This window comes from Lacerta agilis, chromosome 13, assembly GCF_009819535.1.
Source record: "Lacerta agilis isolate rLacAgi1 chromosome 13, rLacAgi1.pri, whole genome shotgun sequence".
Lineage (NCBI taxonomy): Eukaryota > Metazoa > Chordata > Lepidosauria > Squamata > Lacertidae > Lacerta > Lacerta agilis.
The window spans coordinates 9,608,640-9,634,950 of record NC_046324.1 but is presented as its reverse complement, the minus strand read 5'-3'; the positions used below and the strand labels follow the sequence as shown (position 1 = coordinate 9,634,950).

The 26,311-nt window shown below is 47.2% G+C and overlaps 1 protein-coding gene across 3 annotated transcripts in view; it reads left to right on the top strand.

The window, feature by feature from the left end:
* The window catches only part of AP3B2 (adaptor related protein complex 3 subunit beta 2), a 58,917-nt gene that overhangs the window by 674 nt on the left and 31,932 nt on the right, over window positions 1-26,311 (top strand). For all 3 annotated transcript variants that reach the window (XM_033166831.1, XM_033166830.1, XM_033166832.1), the window contains exons 2-7: window positions 17,691-17,766; window positions 19,410-19,484; window positions 20,843-20,938; window positions 22,637-22,797; window positions 23,855-23,921; window positions 25,150-25,332. In XM_033166831.1, coding sequence (XP_033022722.1) covers window positions 17,691-17,766; window positions 19,410-19,484; window positions 20,843-20,938; window positions 22,637-22,797; window positions 23,855-23,921; window positions 25,150-25,332 — 658 coding nt within the window. The remainder of the gene's footprint in view (window positions 1-17,690; window positions 17,767-19,409; window positions 19,485-20,842; window positions 20,939-22,636; window positions 22,798-23,854; window positions 23,922-25,149; window positions 25,333-26,311) is intronic.

Sequence of the window (26,311 nt, the reverse complement as noted above, 5' to 3'; positions counted from 1 at the left end):
CGGCCGGACTTCTTACTTAACCACGAGGGCGTGGTACCAGCTGTCAGCTTCAAGGCTCGGGGTTGCCCCCTGTAGAGCTTAGGAGGGGGGGTGGCGATAGAGGGAGACAAGTTTAGAAACCACCTGGGCTCCACCTGCCATTGGCTACCCAGCGCCTTAGCGGGGGTTGCCGGCGCCCCGGGTGGGCAAGTGTTACTCCCCCTGGTGGACTGGGGTGTGTGTGTGCAAAGAGGGTGAACCGAGCTGCCCTCCAACTGGCTCTCCGCCTCCTCCCTCCCTCCATCTGCCCACTGGACTGACCCGCTTGTCGCTGTGCCTCAGCTGCCAGGGCTCCTGCCTGTCATGCCTGATTGCGCCCCCTCAAAAATGTGGGTCCAAGGCCCCTCACACTACTCCTCTGGTGCCCCCTACTGTTGGCCTCCCTTTTTTCCAGGCTACCAATCCCAGGGGGCATTCGCAGCCTCTGGTAGGATGAGACCTGGCTCCTTATTCCTTGGTACCTGGGGTGTTGGAGTGAGATTGTTCCTGTGGACAGGTGCTCTTTGCTTGTGCTCAGGCGTGCTGTTTTCTGAGGATTTTTCATGGCTCACGGATATTGGGAGTTGTAGTCCAAGGACATCTGGAGCAGCACAAGCAACCTGCTCTTGTTCCACAGGGTTTGTTTCTCAAGATGTTGCATTGAGCAGGGTGTGGAACTAAATGATATGTCTGAGGTTCCTTTCCAACTCCGTGACTCTATGATCTGCTTCCAAGTTTCCTAACACTTACAGAGGTAAAATCTATTGTTAGGCTGTTACATGAGCATGTGCAATAATGGCTTGTGGCAAAGATTTCACCCACTCTAATATGCTAATATGCTGCAGTGCAAGTTTGATTGGGGGGAAATTTTCTCAGTTTAGGTCAAGGAAGGTTGGCCCCACCTACATTTGTGCCGCATCCACACCATAGACTTGCAGCTCTGTGACACTACTTTAAACACTCATGGCTTCTCCCAAAGAGTCCTGGGAACTGTAGTTTGTTAAAGGCGCTCCTTAACAAATAGGTCCCCTATTCTGCTCAAAGAGCTACAATTCCCAGAGTTCCCTGGGAGGAATGTTTGACTGTTAAACCACCCTGTAGCTCAGTGTGGGATTAGGGTTCTCCTAACAGCTTCTGGTGCCCTTAATAAACTATAGTTCCCATGATTCCTTTCGAAGTTAGACCTTTATTGGACCAGCCCAAAGTATAGCCATGTATAACTGACAGCTGCCTTGTTCTTGAAGCTTTGTGGATGCAGACCTGAGCGGTCCCCGAGGAATAAAAGCAGTAACTATAAAATAGTTTGGCCAATGAGAGTTGGCTGAGGAATATGCATCCCACTGGACTCTCCTGAGGACTACTCACGTGACACTGGCACTACTGTAGGTTTCAGTAAGTCTGTGTGGCAGGGCCAGGCAACCTGCAGCCATAGGTTGAGTCTTAAAGCCCTGGGTATGTGCAAATGTTCTGTGCAGATGCCTGGCAAGGGTCATCTGTTCTTCCTCTGGCAGTCTGCTGGGTGGGGAAGATGAGAGAGAGGGTGGCAGTAGCAGAAAGCAAGAGAAATGGGGGTGATCAAGAGAGAAACAGGGTGGCAGAATGAGAGCAGAGAAGGGGCCAGGACCACTTCTGACTCTGGCTTCACCCACCCCAGGCTTCTGACCTGTCCACCACCAGCCTGCCTGCCCCCCACCCCGGTTACCCCAAAGGGAATGTGGGCCTTCACTGGGGGAAAAGTGGCCCATTCCCCAATGTGCTGACTTGCCTCTGCACAGCTACTGAGTTTAACTATAATGTGCATGTGGATGCCATGTGCTTAACTCTAGGGCTGGGCAAAATATTGATATATTGTCCAAAACTGGTCAGTTTTGTAATTTTTGACCTGGCAATATATCGCAAATCATGATTGTGTGTATGTGTGCGCTATGCAAAAATCACAATGTGGGGAAAACCGTGAAGCTGGCCAATGCTTCTCTAGATTCCTGCAGCCCTTGTTAACTCTGCCAGCTCAGTTCTCCCCTGCCATCTGCAAGGGGCAGCGAATCACAAGAGCAGGCACCGGCAAAAATCACGATGCAGGAAAAGCCTGTGAAGCCAGTCTGTGCCTCTACATAGCTCCATCCTTATTTCAGACATCATGATATATCAGTATATTGCAATGTTTAGCTGGTGATATATCACAATGTTGAAAACCAAATATTGCCCAGCCCTACTTAACTCATCATGGATTGGCTTTGGGCACCCAATCACAACTGCAGTTTGAGCATTTGGAGATAGTGCCAGAAACTGACCTGTACTGAGTCCAGCCCAAGGGGTTGGCATGTACACAGCTGACTCTTGTCTGCAGTGCTGCATGGATAAAAGCTGGCTTGTACAGCAGCTTAAAAAATAACATCCGCCATGGTTGAAATGGGCTTTCCTTGGTTCTTAGAGCATGATTCCAGCAGAAGCTAATGGATGTTATGGGGAGAAACTATTAACCTGAATCAAGCCTTCCAGGCAAATGAGCTTGTGGGTAATTGGGTCTCTGCTATTCACTTGCAATCTTTACACTCAAGGTGATTGTCTAGTTGCTAACACTCTAGATCAGGCAGGAACCTTTGAACTACAACTCCCATCAACCCCCAGCAAACCTGGCCCAGTGAGGTTCCCCATTCCTGACAGAAGGGGTTGCAGTTTGTGCTTTTCTGGCTGAACTCGACTTAGGGTTCTCTTGGGATTCTTTGAACTTAAAAGTTGCGGAAAGGTGGCATGTTCAGGATGTGCAGCATTTGTGTATTCTAAGCATGTTGAGATTTTTGCATTGCAGGGGGTTGGACTAGATGACCCTCAGGGTCCCTCCCAACTCTACGATTCTATGTGACGAGCAGCGCTGGGAACCCATGTCAAGGGTTGCCCACAGCCAGTACAAAGAGATGTTGTCAGTGTTTTCCAACACCAGGGAGAGGTATATTCCTATGCTCTTGTACAAGATGAACAACAGACAGTGCACTGTAAACTTATGGTCCTTTAAAACTGGGACGGGCAACTTTTTTATTCTGAGGGCCGCATTTCCTTCTGGACAACAATCTGAGAGCCACAGGCTAGGGGCAAAAGTGCAGAGAGCAACAAATTTGCATTTTAGCTTCCTAAAGTAGACTAGTTTCCACACACACTCTTTAGACTCCATCTGAAGAGGCAAGATGCATTATCAGAGTTCAATAACATATTCCAGCCAGGCAAAAGCATGTTGGGTATGAAGCAGGACCAGTGGGGATTGTGGCTTGGAGGGAGCTTCAGGGGCCAGGCAGAGGGGCTTCGGGGGGCTGCATTTAGCCTCCAGGCCTGAGGTTCCCCATCCATGCTTTAAATTTATGGCAGTGCCCCATGATACCACATAGGTCTTGGAAAATGCAAGATGCAGTATGGATTTTCTTCTTTAAAGCCCTACCCAGAACTACAATAACTGAAATATAAAAACAGCATAAAATACAATGAACTAGATTGCAATGGGTTGCACAACAACTGGGGGCATTTGCTGCTGATCTATACAAACCAGGAACCCCTGGGTACACAGAAAGGCTTTGGGAATTCACTGAAACCACCATGTTGTTGCCACCTGCCTACTGCCTAAAATGAAGCCAGAGTGCTGAAGGCTTTGACCAAATGAGACAACAGGGAGAAGGCAACCTTTTAGGTACCCTGGCCCTGAATTGTGGGGGGCTTTGTAAATGAAAAACAGAACCTTAAACATGGCACAGTAGCATATTGACAGGCGGTGTAGTTCTTTTAACAGTTATGCTATATGCTGGCAGAAATTAGCTCCGCTCAGCAAGCAAGCTGCTGCATTCTGCATCAGCTGCAGTTGCCAGACCAACTTTAAGAGCAGCCCCACTCAGAGTACATTGCAATAATGCAGTGTTGAGATTGCTAATGCCTGAATGACTGGTCATGTTATCCCTGCCCCCAAAAGGTCGCAGCTGGCCATACCAGCTGAAGCCCGTAAAAGGCAATGCAGAGTGACGGATTGAGGACTACACCCAGACTGCAAAGCTGTGCCTTCGGAGAGAGTGCAACCCCATTCAGAACAGGCAAAGGACCAAATTCACTTTGCACTAGGCATCACTGCCTGCTGCTGGAGAAAGAACACAATCCTACACATTACAGGAAAAACTCAAAAGGGATGTCAACCGAGGTTTGCTGTCTGCTGCAGCAGGTCACATGAAACATTTAATCTCACCCTCAAGAGCCTCCCCTGCAAATTAAATTTAAGGAATATTGTACATGTTAGGAACATGGGAAGCTGCCATATACAGAGTGAGGCCATTGATCTGTCTAGCTTCTAACTATGCTGAGTGGCAACAGTTTTCCCAGGGTTCAGGCACAAATCCTTCCCGGCCTTCCATGGAGGTGGCAGCGATTGAACCTGAGACTTTCTGCATGCAAATCACATGCTCAACCTTTGAGTGAAGACTCTTCCCCTGACTGTTGTTTAAATCTGCAATAGGCGGATTTAAGAGGTAGCACCTTACTGAAGTGGTACTTCTTATTTAGGGGGATTTGTGTTTTAGGGCTGCAGTTGCAATGTTGGCTGTTGTAGCTCTGTTTCATCCGCAACTGCTTCTGGGTGTGGGGAACCTTTGGTCCTCCAGATGGTGCTAGACTACAATGCCCATGATCCTTAGCCATGCTGACATGGGGGTGGTGATGGGAGTTGTAGTTCAGCGACGCCTGGAGAAAGTTCCCCCCACCTACCTTATATAAGAAAAAGTTGCATCTGGGAGCATTTGTGTGTTCGAGATTCTCTGCTGTTGAAGCTGATTCAGGGAATTTTAGTGCAGAGATGACCAAATGAATAGGAGGGCATGTTGTGTCTGCTATTATGGAAACCCTCTTTGTAGTACTATAGAGACTTTCTGGAATTATGCTGCCTGGTAAATAATATTTGTTTTCAAACAATATTGATAGACGGAATGCTGTGTGATCCATAGTTGACATCTAAATTAGTGTTGCTTTTGCAGAATGTATTTGACTTCTGGGAGCTACGGGGTGGGGCAACATGCTCTGCAGGCTTCCTGCCACCTTTGGAACAGAAGTTGCTAGATTCCAACTCACATCAGTCTCAATCAGTGTTATGCAGCTGGCTGCTGCTAGACTTTGTATGTTCCTTATTCAAAAATGCAGATTCAGCCCCTTGATTGTTCTGCCTCCCAAGTTCTTGTTTCGCAGCATTTCATATTATTCCCTGCAGCTGCAAGGACAGACTAACCACTTCCATGGTTCTGGTAAGAGCTGCTCTGGTACATTGGACAGCTCACTGCTTCGAGAAAGCGCGCCTTGATTTGATTTGCTTGCTTGTTCCACAGCAGCAAAATGACAGGAAGTTTCTTCCTTCTCCGTCCCTTCCCTTTGCATTTCAGCGAGGAAACTGAGCTTCTGTTATGGAAGTGGGATCTTCTGCAGCATGGTGTGTGTCCTTGTGTGTGCGTTTTGGTCCCCCTCCACTTTATCTGATGAACTTTGGAGGCTATTGCTCCATAAATAACAACAACAACAACAACAACAACAACAACAACAATTTATTTATTTATACCCTACCCACCTGGCTGGGTTTGCCTATCCACTCTGGTCTGCTCTCAACAGAATATTAAAAACATGATAAAGCAAAAAACATTAAAAACTTCCCTAAACAGGGCTGCCTTCAGATGTCTTCTGATGGGAGGGCGTTCCACAGGGTGGGTGCCACTACCGAGAAGGCCCTCTGCCTGGTTCCCTGTAATCTCACTTCTCACAATGAGAGAACCACCAGAAGGCCCTCAGAGCTGGACCTCAGTGTCTGGGCTGAATGATGGGGGTGGAGACGCTCCTTCAGGTATAATGGGCCATGGCCGTTTAGGGTTTAACACTTTGAATTGTGCTCAGAAATGTACTGGGAGCCAATGTAGGTCTTTCAGGACCTAAGAGCTGCAGATTGAGACAAAAGCTTTGGATGCTGCTGAGACTGTAAAATCATCAGTGAACAGCTAACTGCACTAATATCCTCCTTAGGGCACTCCCCCAGGATGTCGTGGACTGATAATGTGGAGGTCTGCGCTGTTCTCTCACTAGCTAGCAGCATTCCTGACAAGGGAACTGGAAGGGACATCACTCATGTGGACAATGCAGTTATGTGTTTATTACATTTTCTGATATGTTGTAAGCCGCCCAGAGTAGCAGCGGAAACCCAGCCAGATGGGCGAGGTATAAATAAAATAATAATAATAATAATAATAATAATAATAATAATAATAATAATAATGACAGATTGAGACTTTTGATGCCTTTCACTAGGTGGGGCTATTCATCCATCTAGTCCATGCATAGGGAAACTCAGCCCTCCAGATGTTTTGGGACTACAACTCCCACCATCCCTAGCTAACAGGACCAGTGGTCAGGGATGATGGGAGTTGTAATCCCAAAACATCTGGAGGGCTGAGTTTGCCTATGCCTGATCTAGTCCAACCTTGCCTGCACTCACTGGCAGCAGCTCTCCCTGATCCCAGGCACAGCTCATTTCCCATGACTTGATTCTTTACCAAGGATCGAAGCTAAAACCTTCTGCATGCAAGGCGCATGTCTGTCTCTGGGCTGTGAGTTCCTCCCTTACCCTCTGCACTTCTAAAGGATGGCCTCAAGATGGCAGTGTTCCCTGCCCTTTGAATAGGTAAAGGTACCCCGGACAGAGAATGAGATGGTTGGACAGTGTTCTTGAAGCTACTAACATAAGTTTGGCCAAACTGCGAGAGGCAGTGAAGGATAGGTGTGCCTGGCGTGCTCTGGTCCATGGGGTCACGAAGAGTCGGACACAACTGAACGACTGAACAACAACAACCCCTGACTATTAGGACCAGTTGTGGATGACTCTGGGGTTGCAGTGCTCATCTCGCTTTACTGGCCAAGGGAACCGGCGTACAACTTCCGGGTCATGTGGCCAGCATGACTAACCCGCTTCTGGCGAACCAGAGCCCCGCACGGAAACGCCGTTTACCTTCCCACCGGAGCGGTACCTATTTATCTACTTGCACTCTGACATGCTTTCGAACTGCTAGGTGGGCAGGAGCTGGGACTAAACAATGGGAGCTCACCCCGTCGCGGGGATTCAAACTGCTGACCTTCTGATCGGCAAGCCCTAGGCTCTGTGGTTTAGACCACAGCGCCACCCGCGTCCCTGCCCTTTGAATACAAGAGAGGAATAATAGAATTGTAGAGTCAGAAGGGACCACAAGGGTCATCTAGTCCAACCCCCCCCCCACAATGCATAAATCTTTTGCCCAACATGGAGCTCAAACCCATGGCCCTGAAATGAAGGGCTTTGTTGCTCTGCCGACTGAGCTAGCCAGCTTCCTTTCCCTAGCTCTATCAGTACATAACATCTGAATCGGGAGAGGCCGTGTGCAGGTCCTGGACCACTGTGGTGGGATGGATGAGGGAACATAAGCTGAGCTTGAAACCTGGCAAGATGCTTGAGGCCTGTAGGCAAGTGGTTCCCGAGAAATTGGTTGATTGCTTGACCTGGTCAGGGTTATAGTCCCCCTGAAGCAGCAGGTATGCAGTTTGGAAGTGATTCTGGACCCATCTTGGGGCCCAGGTAGTCTCAGTGATTAGAAGTGCTTCTTACCAGCTGTGACTGGTACGACAGCTATGGCCATTCCTGGACTTTGGATAATTTGCTCACAGTCGTTCAGGCTTTGGTAGCTTCAAGACTGGATTACTGCAACACACTGTACTTGTGCTTGACCCAGAAACTGTAGTTAGTGCAGAATTCTGTGGCACACGTGCTGACAGGAGTAAGACCATGGTAGCATAGAACACCTCTGCTTGGAGGCCAGTTTGTTACCAGACCAAATCTGAACTGTTGCTGTTGGTATATAAAGCCCTTAGCAGCTTGGGATGAGTTTACTTGCAGGACAGCCTTGACCTCTTCGATCTGCAGAACTTGCATTGTTATAGGTGCCACACATTACCTGTTCTGTATTTTAAAGAAATCGTTATTTCATTCCTGCAGCCACCTAATCAATGGAATTTCCTGCCTACTGACAGGCACCTCCACTGTACTCTTGCCAGCATCTGCTTAGAATGTTTTTGCTTAGAGTAGCCTATCCAGACCTATAAGATGTTGATGGGTTTTAATTGCTTTTTAGTTTACTGCTGATTTTAATTGTCTTTTAAACATTGCAACTACTTGCTTTTCCCTGGCTTTTGGTGATAATTTTAATTTATTGTAAACGAATGAGAGGTTTCGTTATAATTGAGCGCTGTACAAATTGTATCAAATAAATAAATAAGAGCCTATGAGGGCCATAGAAGAAAAGCCTGAGGTTCACCACCCTGGTCAAAAATGTAACACAAGGGAGATGGAGGCATAGTTTATGCAGCGATTGCTCATTCCAGGTTAGCTGCTACTTACCTTGCTTTATGCTGCAATCCTACATGTTCAGGGATGGGGAGCCTGTGATCCTCAAGTTGTTATTGGACTCGAACTCCCATCAGCACCAGCTGCTGTGGCCAGCAGTGAGGGATGATGGGAACTGTAGTCCTACATCTGGAGGGCCGCAGGTTTCCCACCCACTAATCTATTTCCTATGCCTCCCCTGGCAATATCTCATGGAACTTCTTTGTTCTAAAACCAATTATTGTGTATTTTTTTTAAAAAAAAATGGCTGCTGTTTTGCACGAAGTCCTCTGAAGTCAACTTCGGTCATATATAGGCCTACACAACATTTAATACGAATAAAACTACGTCAGAGAATTTCACCGAGTGTCTCGTCCTCCTCTCCACGCAAGATTCCATGCATTTGGGGTTATACCCTTGGCCATCCATCTCCACTTTTAGTAGCAGCATTAAGATACTTCTAAATGTAGGAATCCTACATTGTTGTTGGAGAGGAAATTCAGAGCCCAGTCCTTTGCATCATAGCTGTCAAGTTTTGGATTTGAAAATAAGGGATCAGCAGTCTCACCTATCCCGGGGACAGTCACATGTTAGTGGTGGGCAGAGCCAGAAGCAAAAGTGGGTGGAGCAGCAATGTAAACTCCAAGCGGGGTCAGACTCGGAGCGGAGCAAAGAGGAGGGCAGCCATGTGCTCCGCGCGATGGAGCCCCATCGTCTTCTTGTCTGATCCCATCAAAACAGGACAGGAAGCAGCAGCTGCTCAAAGGCAGCCAGGCTCCGCCCGCCAGCTAACCCTATTGGCCGGCTGAGGGGCTTGGCGGCAACGGATAGGGGCTGATGCAGGGGGAGGAATAAACCCCCCTGTAAGCACGGGAAACGGCTCCCACTTGCTTTGAGGGCTGAGGCTTTTCTCTCCAAGTAGGCGAGGTCTTCCCACCCAGTCCCTGGCCAGCAGGGGAGGAGCTGCTTCCATTAAAAACGGGAAATTTAAGGGAAATAAAAAATAAGGGAGAGCAGCGGGAAACTGCTTGAAATAAGGGAGAATCCTGGGGGAAACGGGATACTTGACAGCACTGCTTTGCATGCCTAATCAGAAGTGAATCCTACTGTTTTCAGTGGGACTCACTCCCTGATTAAGTGTGTTTAGGATTGCAGCCATAGGGTGTATTGATGGAGGAGGTTGGGGTGGGGGTGTCTAAAGCAGGAATGGGAAACCTATGACCTTCCAGCAGCTGCTTGGACTCCAACTCCCATCCGTCAGGCCCAGCTGCCATGGACAATGTTGAAGGATGATGGGAGCTGGAGTCCCAACAGCATCTGAAGGACCGCCAGTTCCCCAAGCCTGGCCTAAAAGCTTATCACGTTGAACGGGGCAGAACAGCACATGTAGAGAAATGTAACAATCCACCAACAAAGAGAAGTGCGATCAGGGAATACACTTATCAGCAAGTTCTGTGTTGCATCAAATGTAACATCAAGATCTTGCAATAATAAGTTCACACACTGTATAGCCTTGAGGCTTACACTTAAGAGACTGAAGGCGTGGGGGAAGAATTTGAGTGGTTTCCCCTCCCCATTTTTACATCCTCACCCCTCAGCCCTTCACATCTTTACTTAACATTGGTTAAGGCTGAATGCTTTGCTGCTCCCAATGTTGAGATGATGGCTCTGGTCCTAACACCACTTACCTGGGAGTAAGCTCCATTGTATTCCCTGTGAAGTTTGAATGCATGCTGGTTTGGAACAGTGGTGAAGATGATTGACTTCAGTCTCCGGAGTCAACAGTTTTGTGAAGAGACCCTTCGATGTTGGCATCCGTCTGTCTCTAGGGCAGTGTTTTTCAACCTTTTTTGGGCAAAGGCACACTTGTTTCATGAAAAAAATCACAAGGCACACCACCATTAGAAAATGTTAAAAAATTTAACTCTGTGCCTATATTGACTATATATAAAGTAATTTTTCAATTTTTCCCATGGCACACCAGGCAACATCTCGCGGCACACTAGTGTGCCGTGGAACAGTGGTTGAAAAACACTGCTCTAGGGAGACAATGGAGGAGTGTGCCTTTGGGGGTGAAGTCACATTGTCGGAAAGTTACAGCACTTTCTGTGGCTGTAGAGACTGATATAGGAGAGACATGTTTTGTTGCAGCTGGGGCAGATGATGATGTTCAGTTGTGCCTCTCTCTCTGCTCTTCCCAGAGGTCATTCCTCCTCTGGTCACTGCTGTGGATGCATAATCCGTTGCCAGGCACTGCCGTTGTCCGTAAGGGATTCCCATATGGCATCGTTAATGTTGCTAGCCTTTGTGTCATGTTTGCAGACATCACAGAGATGATCTGCCAACAGGCCCGGTGTCTGAAGGCAGCTTCCAGTAGAGTACGTCCTTGTGGATCCTGCCACCTTCCATTTTGTGGACATGGCAATGCCAGCGTGGATGTCACCGAGACAGAAGTGCAAGCATTCTGTGAATGTGGGCTTGGGAGAGCACATCTTTGAGACTCTGTCCTGCCATATGCTTAGGTGTAATGTGGTAAACCAGTCTTGCTGTGTTTGGGGTGGGGGGCTCCTAATTCTGCTTAGTGGGGTTCTGCCCCAAAGTCCTGCCCTTATGGCACCTCTGGCTTAGAGAAAGGCAATGGAGGGTGTTCCATCTGGTTGAATGCAGCACTGCCTCACCAACCTCAGCCTACCCCCAGCCAGGCCCTGCCTGCCTGCATTCTTACTTCCAGTGGGGTGGGGTGGGGTGGGGTGGTCTTGCCTTTATAGATCCCCGCAGGAAGGAGGATATGGGCAGGGCAGAAGGATAGATAACTGTTCGGAGGATGGGTGGTCCAGGACAGCAATAAATATTCTTTTGCTTATTTAAAATATTTTTGGCAGCCTTTCATCGATATATGGCAATAAATCATACAGCCACCTTATTGAAATGCCTTGCAGCCACCTTATTGCAGCCACCTTATTGAAATGCCTTGCATTTCTTTCCTCCAAGAAGCGAAAGTCGCCTCCACATTTCATCCTCACAACAACCCTGCGAGGTAGTTAAGGCTGAGAGAAATTCACCCAGCAGGAAGCAGTTCTGGAAAAGCAGGCATTTGAACAAAGGTGTACTAGGGTTGCTCCCCATCTCTAAGATGAGCTAGTTTATCCATGCCCCCCCTTACAAAAACAAAGACGAAACGAACGATCCTATTGGTTAGGTTTTTCGAACACGGGGGGGTTTGTGGGCTTCCTGCCCACGACGCCTTCCCTCCCCGCGGCCGCTGGGAGCGAGGGATTCCCGTGGGCGTTGCCTGATTTTTCTGCATGCGGACACCAGGTGGCGCTGCTCCTGCCTTCGCCGCCGCTTCTGTGTCCCGGGCGGGCGTCTAAGAATCGGCTGCTGCTGCTGCAGCGTCTGGTTTCATGCGAGAAGGCGGCGGCGGGAGGGTCGGAGCCGCTGGCTGGCTGGCTGGCTGTCGTCGGAGTGGTTGGGAGCTGCAAGAAGACCCGCCCCCAGCCCGGCAAGCCAGCGAGCGCGGCAGCGGCAGGGGACGTGCTAACGTGGCTGGCCGAGCAGGGGGAGGCAGAGCTATAGAGGGGGCGCACGCCAGGGGAGGTGGGACCATGCTTTCCCTGGCCAGCTTTCCGGCTTCAGCGACCCCTTGAGTTTCGGGACTTGGGAGCTAAGGAGCAACGGGAGTGAGGACTGACCCCCACCCCCACCAGGCAAAGCTCGGCTCAGCCGTCTAGGGTCGCCCGACGCCCGCTCTCCCTGGGCGCACCGCAAGCCATTTCACCGCTGCTGAAAGGCGGTCCGTGCGCCCCGCTCCAGACCCACGTCCCTTTCCGAGATGCAGAAGCTGCTGCAGCAGCTGCCTGCCAGCGCGGCCAACTTGGTGAAGTCCCAGCAGGCGGGGGCGGCGGGCGAGGAGGCCAAAAGCCCCGTCTTGGTGCCCGACGGCGCCCAACAGAGTTGGTACAGCACGCTGGAAGGCGATGAATCCAGGCAGCTCAAGGTGCCCGAGCAAGACGTGGTCTCCCAACACGAGAGCAGCCTCGACGGCAGCGTGGTGCAGCCGCTACGGTAGGGTGGGCTGCTGCCCTGGGGGGGCACGTTCCCCGCGCCTTCTCTGGCTAAACGTGCAAGGTTATCAGTAGCCATCGTCGTTGTGAAGGGTGCTTTAAGGGATGCAAGGAGGCAGGCTCCTCCCCAGGAGGTTGCCAGGGGGCTAGGGAGCCCTTTACAAGCCGGAGGCCGCATTCCCACCTGAGCAACTTTCCAGGGGCCACATGCCTATTATGTGGGGGGCAGGGAGGAACAGAGGCAAAAGTGGGCCTGACAATGAAAGTAAATTGTATCTGTGTTCTGTAGGCTGGTTTGTATGCGCACTCTCACCCCCTTCTCAAAATCTCCATCTGGGCAAGCAAGAGGTCAAGGACACATTCCAGCCAGGCAAAGACACTCAAGGAGGGTGCAAAGCAAGCCAAAGAGGCATGGGTGTAGGCAGGGGGGCAGCCCCCTCCATCAAGTAAGTAAATAAAAATACTTGACTAACTGACCAATTGCATCACAGATAAGTCGGTTCTGACCTCCCCCTATTATAATGCCTGTCTCCCCCAAAATAAATCCTGGCCACGCCCATGCAGAGAGGGCTGCAAGCTTAGGAGGGGGTGAGGCATGGAGAAATTTCTGAGAGCTAGGTAGAAAGGCTCGGAGGGCTGCATTTGGCCCCGAGATTCCCCACGCTTCATGTAAAGCAGGGTTTCCCAAGCTTGGTTCTCCAGCTGTGTTTGGACTACAACTCCCATCACCCCTAGCTAGCTGAACCAGTGGTCAGGGATGATGGGAGTTGTAGTCCAAAAACAGCTGGAGAAACTAATTCCTATCTTGCTATATGCTGCACTTCCATATATTCAGGGGCTGGAAATTTGTGGCCCTCCAGATGTATGTTATTAGACTTCAACACCCATCAACCCCTGCTGGTATGGCCTACAGTCAGGAACGATGGGAGTTGTAGTCCAACAGCATCTGGTGGGCTAGTGGTTTCCCCTTCCCATTGATAACCTCTCATTGAACTCAGCGGGACTTCAAGCAGACATGCAAACCACCTTTTCAGTATTCAGGTGTTTTTTTTTTGCAAAGGTTTGGGCTGTTATTCCTCCCTTCTACTCTGTGAATGCTTAGGGGAGAGTACCGGTAATTGTCAGTGTAGTAGCTATTTTGGGGTAGTTAGAGCTATCCCACCCAGTTAAAGTAATGTTAATTGTGTGAGCTTCAAATGCACAAATTAATTAAGATTTCTTGCTCATAAACAGGTTGTCACAATGGAAATGGACATAACATAACAAATGAGATGAGGGATAGAACAAAATTAAACTTTTTTAAAAAACAAAACAACACAGCTTTGTTAAATTGGAGCGTCAACCCAGGGAATACAATAATTACCGAGGTCACCTCAACCAATTATAGACTGAAAAGTCCATCGTACTAGTTTTTTTTTATACTACCCTAACTATTAACCATGTGCAAATAAGGTAAACAATATTTCTAAAGGGAGGGGGAGTGCACTTTGTGGTTTTGAGAATGATAGAATTGGAGAATGATAGTATTGTAGAGTTGAAAGGGACCCCAAAGATCATCTAGTCCAACTCCCTGTAATGCAGGAATCTCAACATGTAGTTCCCATCCAATCTGAAACCAATACCAGACACTGCTTTGCTTTGCAAATGTGCTAGCACTTTATTTTTTGCTGCACCACCATATATGTGTCTGATTCAGCAGGTAGTTTGTTGCAAGGATGGTTCTCCTGTTTATCCACTAATGCCTCTGAATGCCACTTGCTGTGTTTCACAAGTACAGTGGTACCTCGGGTTACATATGCTTCAGGTTGCATGCGCTTCAGGTTACATACTCCGCTAACCCAGAGATAACGCTTCAGGTTAAGAACTTTGCTTCAGGATAAGAACAGAAATTGTGCTCTGGCAGCGCAGCAGCAGCGGGAGGCCCCATTAGCTAAAGTGCTTCAGGTTAATATAAGAACAGTTTCAGGTTAAGAACGGACCACCAAAATGAATTAAGTACGTAACCAGAGGTACCACTGTATGGGGAGGTGCTGCTGTGCTGTACTCTTGCCCTGTTTGGTGGCTTCCCAGAGATATCTGGTTGATCACTGTGACAGCAGGATGCTGGGGTCTTTGGGGTCTTTGGTCTCATCCAGCAGGGCTAATATTTAAGTTACCTTGTGCAGGAAGGAATGCAAGTTGCCATGTGTCTTCTGCAGTTCTTCTTAGTACTTGTATGAATAGAGTTGTTTGTTTTTAATCTCTTTGGTTAACTGAGCACACTTTTTTAGTTGTTCAGAATATTTTGTATGTATTACATTAAGCTAATTCATTGACCAAGACTGCAATATGCTGACCTCATTTACCCGAATGTAAGTCTTACTATGAAAACTTGACTTCTGAGTAGAGGTGGTTAGGACTGCAGTCTAAAACTAATTCTGAAGTTGCTTGGGACCCCTGACCATTAGGTCCAGTCATGTCCGACTCTGGGGTTGCGGCGCTCATCTCGCTTTACTGGCTGAGGGAGCCGGCGTACAGCTTCCGGGTCATGTCGCCAGCATGACAAAGCCGCTTCTGGCGAACCAGAGCAGCACACGGAAATGCCGTTTACCTTCCCGCTGGAGTGGTACCTATTTATCTACTTGCGAGCAAATCCCATTTAACACTGTGATTGACTTCTTGTTTTGTTTAATGTGTCATGGAAGGGTCCAGTCCCTGAATGTCTTAGCTACTTGGATTCCGCTGCCTTCTACCTGCTTGGTTGGTTCTTACAGCTGGAGATGAATTGGGGTGGGTGGAGAGATGCTTTGGCATGATGGGGCAAGCCTAATGGAAGCTCCCTGTGGTCATCCAAGCAGACACCAAAGGGAATACTTGGGGACCGCAGGCAGTGGTGCAATTTTAGACCAGGGTGAGGGGACTGGATCCTTATCTCTGCCCACCCCAGGCAGGCCAAGTTTGAAATCAAACTGTACAGTGCTTTGCAAGCCCCATTGCAGCTCTAGCAAAGCTCTGCGCACCAGACTTTGTAAGCACCAACAATCAGCTTTAGACTGGACATGGTTTGACCAGCATAGACTTCCAGGCCAAATAGAGAGGCCCAATGAGGCCCATGGGCTGGACATTGCACACTATTGTTTTAGATCCTGGACTTAATGGTGCTATTGGGTGGGTGGCGCTCTTGAGATGGTGATGTGTGTTACATGCTTCAAAATGTGAGCAGCCAGCTCTGCTGTGTTTGTAGGGTGTCCTTCTGCTCATTCTGCACAGTGGGCCTCTGATCTTCTGTCCCAAAGTCCTATCCTGATGATACCACTGGAGGCAGGTGAAACTCGAAAAATTAGAATATCGTGGAAAAGTCCATTTATGTAAGCAATTGTTTTCATTAGCTACTGGAGTTTAATATATGAGATAGACTCATCACATGCAAAGCAAGATATGTCAAGCCTTTGTTTGCTATAATTGTGATGATTATGGCGCACAGCTGATGAAAACCCCCAAGTTGAGATTGTTAATTTGGGGTCCCCATCAGCTGTACGCCATAATCATCACAATTATAACAAATAAAGGCTTGACATATCTCGCTTTGCATGTCACGGGTCTATCTCATATATTAGTTTCACCTTTTAAGTTGAATTACTGAAAGAAATGAACCTTTCCACGATACTCTAATTTTTCGAGTTTCACCTGTATATAGAAAGAGAGACTTAAACGCAACTGGAAGGCTTTTGCATAGATCTGGCAGAAGCTGAGACCTACCGGCCAGCCAGTGTTATGCTTCTTCCATGGCTGGGGAGATAACCTGTAGCCTCCTCCTAAGGATGCCAGCTGGCTATGCATAATATCAGCCTGGAGTTTAATGGCTGGCATGGACACGTTTGTGAAATGCCTGGCATTGATGTTGCTGTGGCAACTGCCTCTGAGCCATGGGTTCTTTTTCATGCTGCTGTGAATAAATTCCAGAGGGGGATAAATATTTCACAGGCTGCTGTGGGTTTGGATTCCTTTTGTGCAAGCGGTTTGCCAGGATCGAGTTTCTCTCTGTCCCTTTGTGTCTTTGCTCCTTCAGTCTCCGCTGGAGGAAGGGAGGCTTCCTCTGGGAAGCAGAGTCTGGAGGAACTCTATGGTACGTTAGTGAGCTGTGGCCAGGGGCATAGCAAGGGGGGGCGGGCCGCCCCATGTTCCATAATGGAGGGGGTGACAAATTATCAAGGAACAAATTTTTTTGAAAAAAAAATTTTGAATTTTTTTTTTAAAAAAATGCCTGCTCCAAAGGTCTTATCTTACTATACTAGGGATTATATAGCTATATATGAAATTTCATGCATATCTGTTAATATATTGACCCTCCTCCATCAAAATAGCTGTTCACTTGGCTGTTTTCCTATGTCACGAAGGCTGAAATTTCAGTTCAGAGAACATGTACTGTTCCCAACCCTAACCCTGTGGAAAGCCATCTAATTAGACTTTAATTTGATTTTGAGATGTTTTTAGGAGGTAATTTAATTATTGTTTTATTTTATACCAATGTTATGTACCTGATGTTAGCCACCCTGAGCCCGACTTCGGCCGGGGAGGGTAGGATATAAATAAAAGTTTTTATTATTATTACTTGTTATTATTATTTTGTAAGAAAATATGAAATAACGTAAAACCATTTTTGCGGGGGGGGGGGGGGGGAATCAATGGGGAGGGGTTGACAAGACATTTTCCGCACCGGGTACCACCTGACCTTCCCATGCCTCGGGGGGGGGGGGTGACAATTTTTTTTTTTGCCCCCGGGGGGGGGATACGGCTCAGCTGCCCTGCCCCATTCATTTGTGGACGTAGCTGGGCTTCCTTTCTCAACTTGGCTTTGCCAAAGACTGTTCTTTGACCCTCCTGTGAAAAGGGTAGATTCCATGCTAGGGGTCATTAGGAAAGGAATTAAAAATAAAACTTTCAATATTGTGACGCCATTATACAAATCTAAGGTACGTCCACAACTGGAACATTGTGTACAGTTCTGGTTGCCTCACCTCAAAAAGGATATTGTAGAGTTCGAGAAGGTTCAGAAATGGCAACTAAAATGAGCGATTCTCCCATGATGAAATGTTGCAGTGTTTGGCACGTTTTAGTCTAGAAAAAAAAAAAGCAAGCATGAGGTGACATGATGGAAGTTTGCAAAAGGATGCCTGTATGATGCCTGTATGCAAAATGATTTTCTGTATGTTTTGCAGACATGACGACTTGAAGGAGATGCTGGACAGCAACAAGGATTCTCTGAAGCTCGAGGCCATGAAGAGGATTGTAGCAGTAAGTTCCCCGCTTACGACTTGGCTACAGTGTGAGAATAGTGAATTGTAGTCTTTGGGTGAAACCTGGAACAACCAACTGAGTTTTGCTACTGACAGTCTTTGCTGTGCATGCTCTCTCGGTGCTTGGCAAAGGGCCCTGCCATCCACCTGTACAGTGGTACCTTGGTTCTCGAATGGCTTGGCTTCCAAACGCTGCAAACCCAGAAGTAAGTATTCCGGTTTGTGAACGTTTTTGGGAAGCTGAACGTCCAATGTGGCTCCTGCAGTCAATCAGAAGCTGTGCCTTGGTTTTTGAACAGTTACAGGAGTCGAACGGACTCCCGGAATGAATTAAATTCGACAACCAATGTACCGCTGTATTAGGCCCTGGCAATAATGCCTGCAGCGTTGCCCTGGCACTTAATAGGTTGTCTGTCCCTCGTGCACATTTGTGAGCACCACTCCCTGCCCCACCCAATACTCCAAAAGTTTGATCTGAGGCCTCGATCCTGAGAGTCAAATAGGACAAGTTATGAGCAAGTTATGTGCACATTAAAAATAATAATAATTGACAGCTGTGGAGGGCCCATGATGCTGTTTACTTAAAACACACATTTGCACACTTGCTGACTGAGTGAATAATGCCAGGTCCAGAGGCCCAATTTGTACCATCTTTGCTATGCACTTAAAGCAGGATCTTACTACTTTAAACAGCCATGGCTTCCCCCATCTACGGGAGAAGAAAATGCTAAGGAGTAAACCCAACACAAATCCAGAGTGGAGTCCCTAAGAGGGTTGGATGGTGCTTTGTACGCCTCCTTCCAGCGACTCTTGCAGCCAAGCTGGTGCCAAAGGTATTGCCTTGCTTTCCTTTGGACCACATTGGTGAGGCCGAGAGAGGGGACATCTTGTCTGGGCAGCCCAGGACCTCCATACACAGGCCTGTGTCCCAGAGAGGTCACTTCAGTGCTGCTAACACAGCAAAAACTTCATCCAAAGAATCCTGGGAACCGTGCCCCTCACGCAGTTGCAGTTCCCAGAGTGGTTTCACAGTTAGTTGCATTTCCTAGGGAACTCTGGAATTGTACCTGTGTGTGTGTGTGGGGGGGGAATCGGGATCCCCTAACAACTTCCAGCATGCTTAGCAAACTACAGTTCCCAGGATTCTTTAGGGGGATAATACTGCTTTAAATACAGAGTCCCGATGGACCCTCTGATTGAACCATAGGATTTTTGAATTTAAAGGTCCACAGTCATCTGGTCGAACTAAGTGCAGGAGTTTTGTAACTCAAGTGACAGGTGGTCTTCTCGCCTGTGGTTCGGCAAAGGAGAACCCACTCCTCATTTTGTTTTGAGTTTCCAGGCCCCATCAGCAACCAGTCCTTTCCCTGAATTTTAAGGGGGTTCATCCTCTCTCTATAGCTCCCCTGCCCTCTCTTGGAGAGGAACACCAGGCTGCTGCAGTTTTGATGGGCAGCTTGGGAAGTCAGGAATAGCAGTGGGCGATGTGCAGCTTGATGTGTTTCCTGCTATAAAGATACTGGAAGTGACAGGGCACCAGTGTACACACGGGAGGGGTGGTAGCACTGACCAATTAAAAGTGGGGATGCTTAGTTCAGATTTCTTGACTAGCTACCCCACTGCTGTTTCACCTTCTCCCAGATGATTGCACGAGGCAAGAATGCATCCGATCTCTTCCCAGCTGTGGTAAAAAATGTGGCTTGCAAGAATATAGAGGTAAGCTGTTGTTGTTATTATTTTCCTTTCTTTTTATATGCTGCTCAATGCTAAAATAGGCAAAATACCATACAATCCCTTGCATACAACGGCAGCAGCCTGGGGCAGTTTCTCCAGGTCTTTGTCCGCAGTGGCTGCTTTTAGCTTGTACGGATAGTTTGAATGAACATGGCGCCCTCTGAACATTGTTGGACTCCATCAGCCCAGGCCAACGTGGCCAGTGATTAGGGATTTTGGGAGTTGTACACTGCAGCATCTGGAGGACTCCTGATTGCCCTACATAAGACTTTCCCCAATCTAGGGTGACTAGAGAACAGCTATCCGACCCACATGAGACGTTTAATGCATTGATTTCTGGGCAACACAGGGACTCTCAGAGAACTGCTGTGGTTTCCTGGAATGAATGTTGCCGGGTAATTTGATCTGGAATAGCAGAGATTTGGAACATGTGTCCCTCCAGATATTCCTGGACTACAGCTCCCATGGGTCATGCTGGCTGGGGCTGATGGGAGCTGGAGTCCAGCCACATCCTGAAGGCTACAGACTCCATGTGATAAAATGTCATGGGTTGGAATGGGAGCAACAAGCCAAAAAGTCCTTGGTTCAGTTCCCCATCCCCACTCCTGTGCAATCTATAATGCTTGCCTACCATACAGTGTTGTTTTACAGATTGCTGAGATCATGTACTAAGATTTAATATAGGGCTGAGTCCTGATTACCTCAGGGAACATCTCTTTCCCACCCCCACTCCAACATTTAAGATTGATTAATGTGTCTCTGCTTAAAATCTCATATTGTATGGAGGCAGCCCCAAAACTCTATCTCACAGGAAGTCCATTGGGATCCTTCCCTTTTGTCTTTAGTTATTTCTTCTGCTGGTTTTAATTGTTTTGAATTTCTTTTTGTATTCCGTTAAGATATTACTATGTAAAATGCATGTAAGTAGATTGAGATTCAGTTGTCTTCTATTTATCTTTATGCACCCTTTTGGAAATAGGCTCAAAAAGGCACTATAAATGTTTCAAGTGAATAAAAAAGGAAGAAGTATTTTGTTTTAGAAGTGCCATTGCTGTCACCGTAGAGACAAGGTGACCAGCCACTCACCCCCTAGGCATTGAAAGTGATTCCAAAGTGCAACCACGTATAATAGATGGTCTTGAGTAAAGTGTGGCACAAAGGATTCTGGGAGAGATCCACTCTTCTGGGATACTTTTTGTATGGCTGGACATTGCTCATACATTGCACATCGTGCTAAACTGAGGGTGGGACATGGTGGTCCTCCAGGTGCTCTCGAAGTTAGTTCCCATCATCCCCGACGAACTGCTTAGTTCTAACTAAGGATGCCCTTCCTTTGGCAGGTGAAGAAGCTTGTGTATGTTTACCTGGTCCGATACGCGGAGGAACAGCAAGATTTGGCCCTGCTCTCCATCTCTACCTTCCAGAGAGGACTCAAGGTTGGATGCTTTTTTGGGGTGGGGGTTGGGGAGGCAGAGTCTAAGCTTTGCTTTTGTCATTGAGAGTTGCTCTAGGGCAGAGTGACTATATGACAGGCTTCCTAAACTGCTTCCTGGGGTCCAAAGTGGCCGCTTTTCACCTTGCAAATAGCAAGAGGTGGAGAGCTTGATTGGGTGTGTGACAGGGAAAAGGCTTCATGTTCCCCCTCCAGTGAAGGCTGGTCCATTTGGATGAATGGAGCATTGCCCCGTTAACCTCACTCTGCCCTCCTCCAGGCCCTACCTGCCTGCCTTCTTACTACCTGGGCAACTCAAGACCCAGGTCAATTTCAAGTAGTTACTTAGAGAGTTAGCTGGATTGCCTATGCTTGTCAGCTTCCCCTTCCTAAGTCTTGGTAGTTCTTTTCAGCAGGAAGAAGATTGGGACCAAACTAGAATCAGTTGATTCTGCCGGTCGTTGGCTCTAGCGCCACCTACTGTTGACCTCCCTTTTGCCCCACCTCTCCCAATGGACGCCAGTCATCGCTGGCCTGCTCCCAGCTTTTGTTTGGTTTTCATTTTTACAAAAGGCAGCTATACAATGCCAAGCTCCATGGCAAACATCGCATCTAGTTTGATCATTAGATTATTCTGTGTTTTCAGAGGGTAACCTCCCCTTGCCCCCACCCCCCAGTGTAACATTTCCTCTTTGCCAAGATTGCCAAACTAGGCTTCCTAAGATGCTGCTCTTTTTGTGAGTCGGGTTTTAATCTTCTACAACCACCGTTGACAAAGGAGACTTGGGAGCTGGTCTCTGTGTCTCAGTTGACATGCTCAAGTTTCCTGCTGGGATATAAATCAACCAGGCAGGGCAGAGTTTGACCGAAGGAAACATGACACTTGCGAACAGAAGGAGAGACCTCATGAAAAAGATCTGGAGGGGTCTTCTTGATGGTGCTGGGCTATTTTACATTGAACTGGCTCCCATGTAGCTTGAGATAGTTCCTTGTGAATATAGAAACACAGAAAGCTGCCTTACGCAGAGTCAACTCTTGGTTCATCTAGCTCAGTTTTGTCTACACTGACTGGCCGTGGCTCTCCAAGCTTTTAGGCAAGACTCTCTTTCAACCCTACCTAGAAATGGGCCATCTGCATGCAGGGCAGATGTTCTGCCACAGAATGAATGAATTTTTACTGCTAAAAGCTATATAAGCCGTCACAATTGGTCACAATGCATAGGATACAAATAATTGATTTAAAACTGAACAACAGCAAAGCAAGCATACAAAAATGCAAAAAATCACTCTTGCTTAAGTTTAAGATCATTGGGAACAGCCAAGCGTTCCACATTTCTGGTCTAATGTAAGGAGATGGCAAGAGGAGGAACCAAGCTATTGCTATGTAAAATACAGCTTAGTGGTTTTATTCTTTTGGCTCCCTAGCAAGGAGTTGTCTCTCCCAGGAACAGATGGTTTTGTGGCTCAGGGTCGAGGAACCTTTGACCTTTCAGCCGCTGCTGAACTGCAACTCCCATCAGGCATGGCAAGCATGTCCAGTGTCCACAGGTTGATGGGAATTGCAGCTGAGCGACATTGGAAGAGCCAGGAGTTCCCCACACCGGCTGTAGATTTATTGGGATGGAGGTTATCTTGAATCCCTTCCTGGTGGAAAAAGTGTGCTAGGCTTGAGTGCCTGATGCAAACCTCCTCTTTGCCGCAGGATCCCAATCAGCTGATCCGAGCCAGCGCTCTCCGCGTCCTCTCCAGCATCCGTGTGCCCATTATTGTGCCCATCATGATGCTAGCCATCAAGGAGGCGGCTTCTGACATGTCCCCCTATGTACGCAAAACGGCGGCTCATGCCATCCCCAAGCTGTACAGGTAAGTGGGAGCCTCTTCCTTTCACTTCCTCCAGCCTCTTTTTAAGGCCCCGGAACCCAGACTGCCTTTACAGACTTGCAGAACCTTCATTCGTTTGTGCTATTGCGAAGTGAAAGCAGCATGCTGTGTTTGCACGCTGCAATTCCACGGTGCCTTTTCCTTTTCCTAAAGCTCCTTTTGCACTATTGCTTAGCTAGTAAAGGTAAAGGGACCCCTGACCATTAGGTCCAGTTGTGTCCGACTCTGGGGTTGCGGTGCTCATCTTGCGTTACTGGCTGAGGGAGCCGGTGTACAGCTTCCGGGTCATGTGGCCAGCATGACTAAGCCGCTTCTGGCGAACCAGAGCAGCGCACGGAAATGCCGTTTACCTTCCCGCCGGAGTGGTACCTATTTATCTACTTGCACTTTGACGTGCTTTCGAACTGCTAGGTGGGCAAGAGCTGGGACCGAGCAACGGGAGCTCACCCTGTCGCGGGGATTCGAACTGCCAACCTTCTGATCAGCAAGCCCTAGGCTCTGTGGTTTAACCCACAGCGCCACCTGCGTCCCACTGCAACCTCCTAATTCCTATTGCTCAGGAATTGTAAACAAGCAAACAAAATCAGGTGCAGTTTTTAATGATTCAGTTTGAATTCCTGATTCAAAATGGCATCCAGTTGTATCCAAACGTAGAGGAAAACCTGCTCCTTCATCTCAGGAGCCATCATGCAAAATCTGGTTATGATACCTTTGGTTGGTTGGCATCTGTCTGTCTCAGGAGACAATGGAAGTGTACGCCTTCGAGGGTGAAGTCCAACTGTTGGAGAGTAACCTCACCTGCTGTGGCCGTAGAAGAGACAGTTTTGTTGTGTGCACGCATGTGTACCATGGCGTTCCTGCTTTCTGCACTTCAACCTTACGAGTTGGAAAGCTAGACGAAAACTCAATTATTATCTCTCCAGCAGGCTATAGGATACGCCTTCCTCCACTCCCAGAGACAACTAAATCGAGTGCCACCTCGTGACTGAAGTGTATAATAACACTTATTGACACTGATTTTTGCCTTTCTTCTTTTCAGCCTTGATTCAGACCAAAAGGACCAGTTAATAGAGGTCATCGAAAAGCTTCTGTCAGATAAGACAACTGTGAGTAAGCAGGGCATATCTGAAGCGTTTTTTTTATTTGGGTGGGGGTGAACACATCAATTTAAAAAGCACTAAAACCGGCAAAGGTCTTGTCACACCTTAAAGACCAACCAGTTTATTATGGCATACATTTTTGTAGACTAGAGTCAAACGCGATTCTCTAACCCAGCAATGGGGACTCTGTTGCTCTCCAGATTTTGGACTACAACTCCCATCACCATTTACTGGCTGGGACTGATGGGAGTTGGAGTCCCAGCAAAGACTGTAGAGTTACAGTTTCCTTTTCCTTGGTTTAGTTCATGAAAACGATAGTGAATACGTTGTTTTTTAAGGTGCTGCAAGACTCCTTTTGTAGATTTTCCGGCAACTAACCCACCCAACAACTACGCCATAGAATTGTTATTATTTCGGGATCTCTTTCCTCCAACTACTCCCATCTCCCCAGTACTTAAGGCTGTTGCCGAATTTTCTAAGCAGGCTGGCAAAGTTTAGCCTGTGAAGGGCTGGGTGAGGTACAAAGGTGCTGCACCTTGCCTATTCATCCTATTCTTTACTATTGATTTGGTGCCAGCTTGGCACCTGCGTTTCCATGCCAGGTTGGAGGGGGGCATCCTTGTTTCAGGGACCCAGATCCTAGGTCTGCAAACCTTGCTCCTTTTGGGGTTGCATGAGCCCCGCACAGTCTCTGCATCGGTGTGCCTCATTTTCTCCTCTTTATATATATATATATATATATATATATATATATATATATATATATATATATATATATATATATAATTTTTTAATTAAATTTTCTGTTTTACAATTTAAAATACTCATTTAATATATCCATGACTTCCCTTCCTCTCTTTCCATGGTTCATTTTACATATCATAAATCCCTGCGTATTTTACAAAAACTATACCATCCGGTATTCCATCATTGCATCCATCAAAACTTATTTACACTGCTGAATTTATCTTAATGCTGCCAGCGTTTTCAGCTGTACACAATTATTTCCCATATATTCAATAAATGTTGTCCAATCTTCTTTAAACGTATGTTGTTCTTGTTCTCTTATTCTATATGTGAAGTCTGCAAGTTGTGCATATTCTGTCAGCTTAAGTTGCCATTCTTCTTTAGTTGGGACCTTACTCGTTTTCCATTTTGGGGCTAACGAAACACGGGCCGCAGTAGTGGAATACATAAACAACCTTTTCTCCTCTTTGTGTTTCCCTTGGGAAAGCTGGTGGCTGGCAGCGTCGTGATGGCCTTCGAGGAGGTCTGCCCCGAGCGCATTGACCTCATCCACAAGAACTACCGCAAGCTGTGCAACCTGCTGATTGACGTGGAGGAGTGGGGCCAGGTGGTGATCATCAACATGCTGACACGTTATGCTCGCACCCAGTTCCTCAGCCCCAACCAAAATGTGAGTGGAACAGATAGGAGAGAAGCCCGTGAATTCGCTTGCCTGGGTTCTGGAGATAAGTTATCCTGAATCTGGGGCACGGATGTTGTAGCTCAGAAGGCCACAAGTGCAGCCCTTGGTTATATTCAGCAGGTAGTATTTTCCACACACAGATACATTTTTGAGGGGGAAAACTAATAATTAGCTCAGTGGTAGAGCATTGCATGCAGAAGGTCCCTAATCCGTAGCATCTCCACGCAGGGCTGGGAGAATCACCTGCCTGAATACCTGGAAAGGTGCTTCCAGTTAGTGTAGGCAGTACTATTATTATTATTATTAATGATATTTCAATTTTATACATTTCAATAATTTTATGATCATTTCAACGTTTGAGAACTTGACTTCCTTCCCCCTCTTTCTGCGGTTCCTTACGTTTATTTTTAATATTTTCTGCATATCCAAATTAACTTAATCTGCTCATTTATTCATCTACTTTAAGTATATACTCTTCATTGCAGGTTATTATAGTTATCCTGCCAATGTTCTTAACTGTTTACAGTTTATTTGTAAACATTCAACAAACCATTTCCATTTTTTTGTAAAAAAAATTGTTATCTATCCATAGGTTTTTGTATCCATTCTTCTTTTGCTGGGACTTCTTCCATTTTTAGCCAAGTAACATTCTTGCCTCTGTAGTCACGTACATGAATAGATTTGGCTAGTTCTGTCCCTATAATTCCTAAAAGGGAAGCTTCTGTCCCTATAATTCCCAAAAGGAATACATATAAAGTTTATAACAAATATACAAAAAGGAACCCAATGCGTATGGATCCCATAAAATGAAATAAGAAGTCCTTAAGGTGCTGTAAGCAGAATAAGTTTTTCTGGAATAAAAACAACCTATTTCATCTTTCTTTAGCAGCTTGAGACCTTTTTGTATATTTGTTATAATCTTTATATGTATTCATGTGACAGAGTTGTTGAGTATCACTTTATTTTA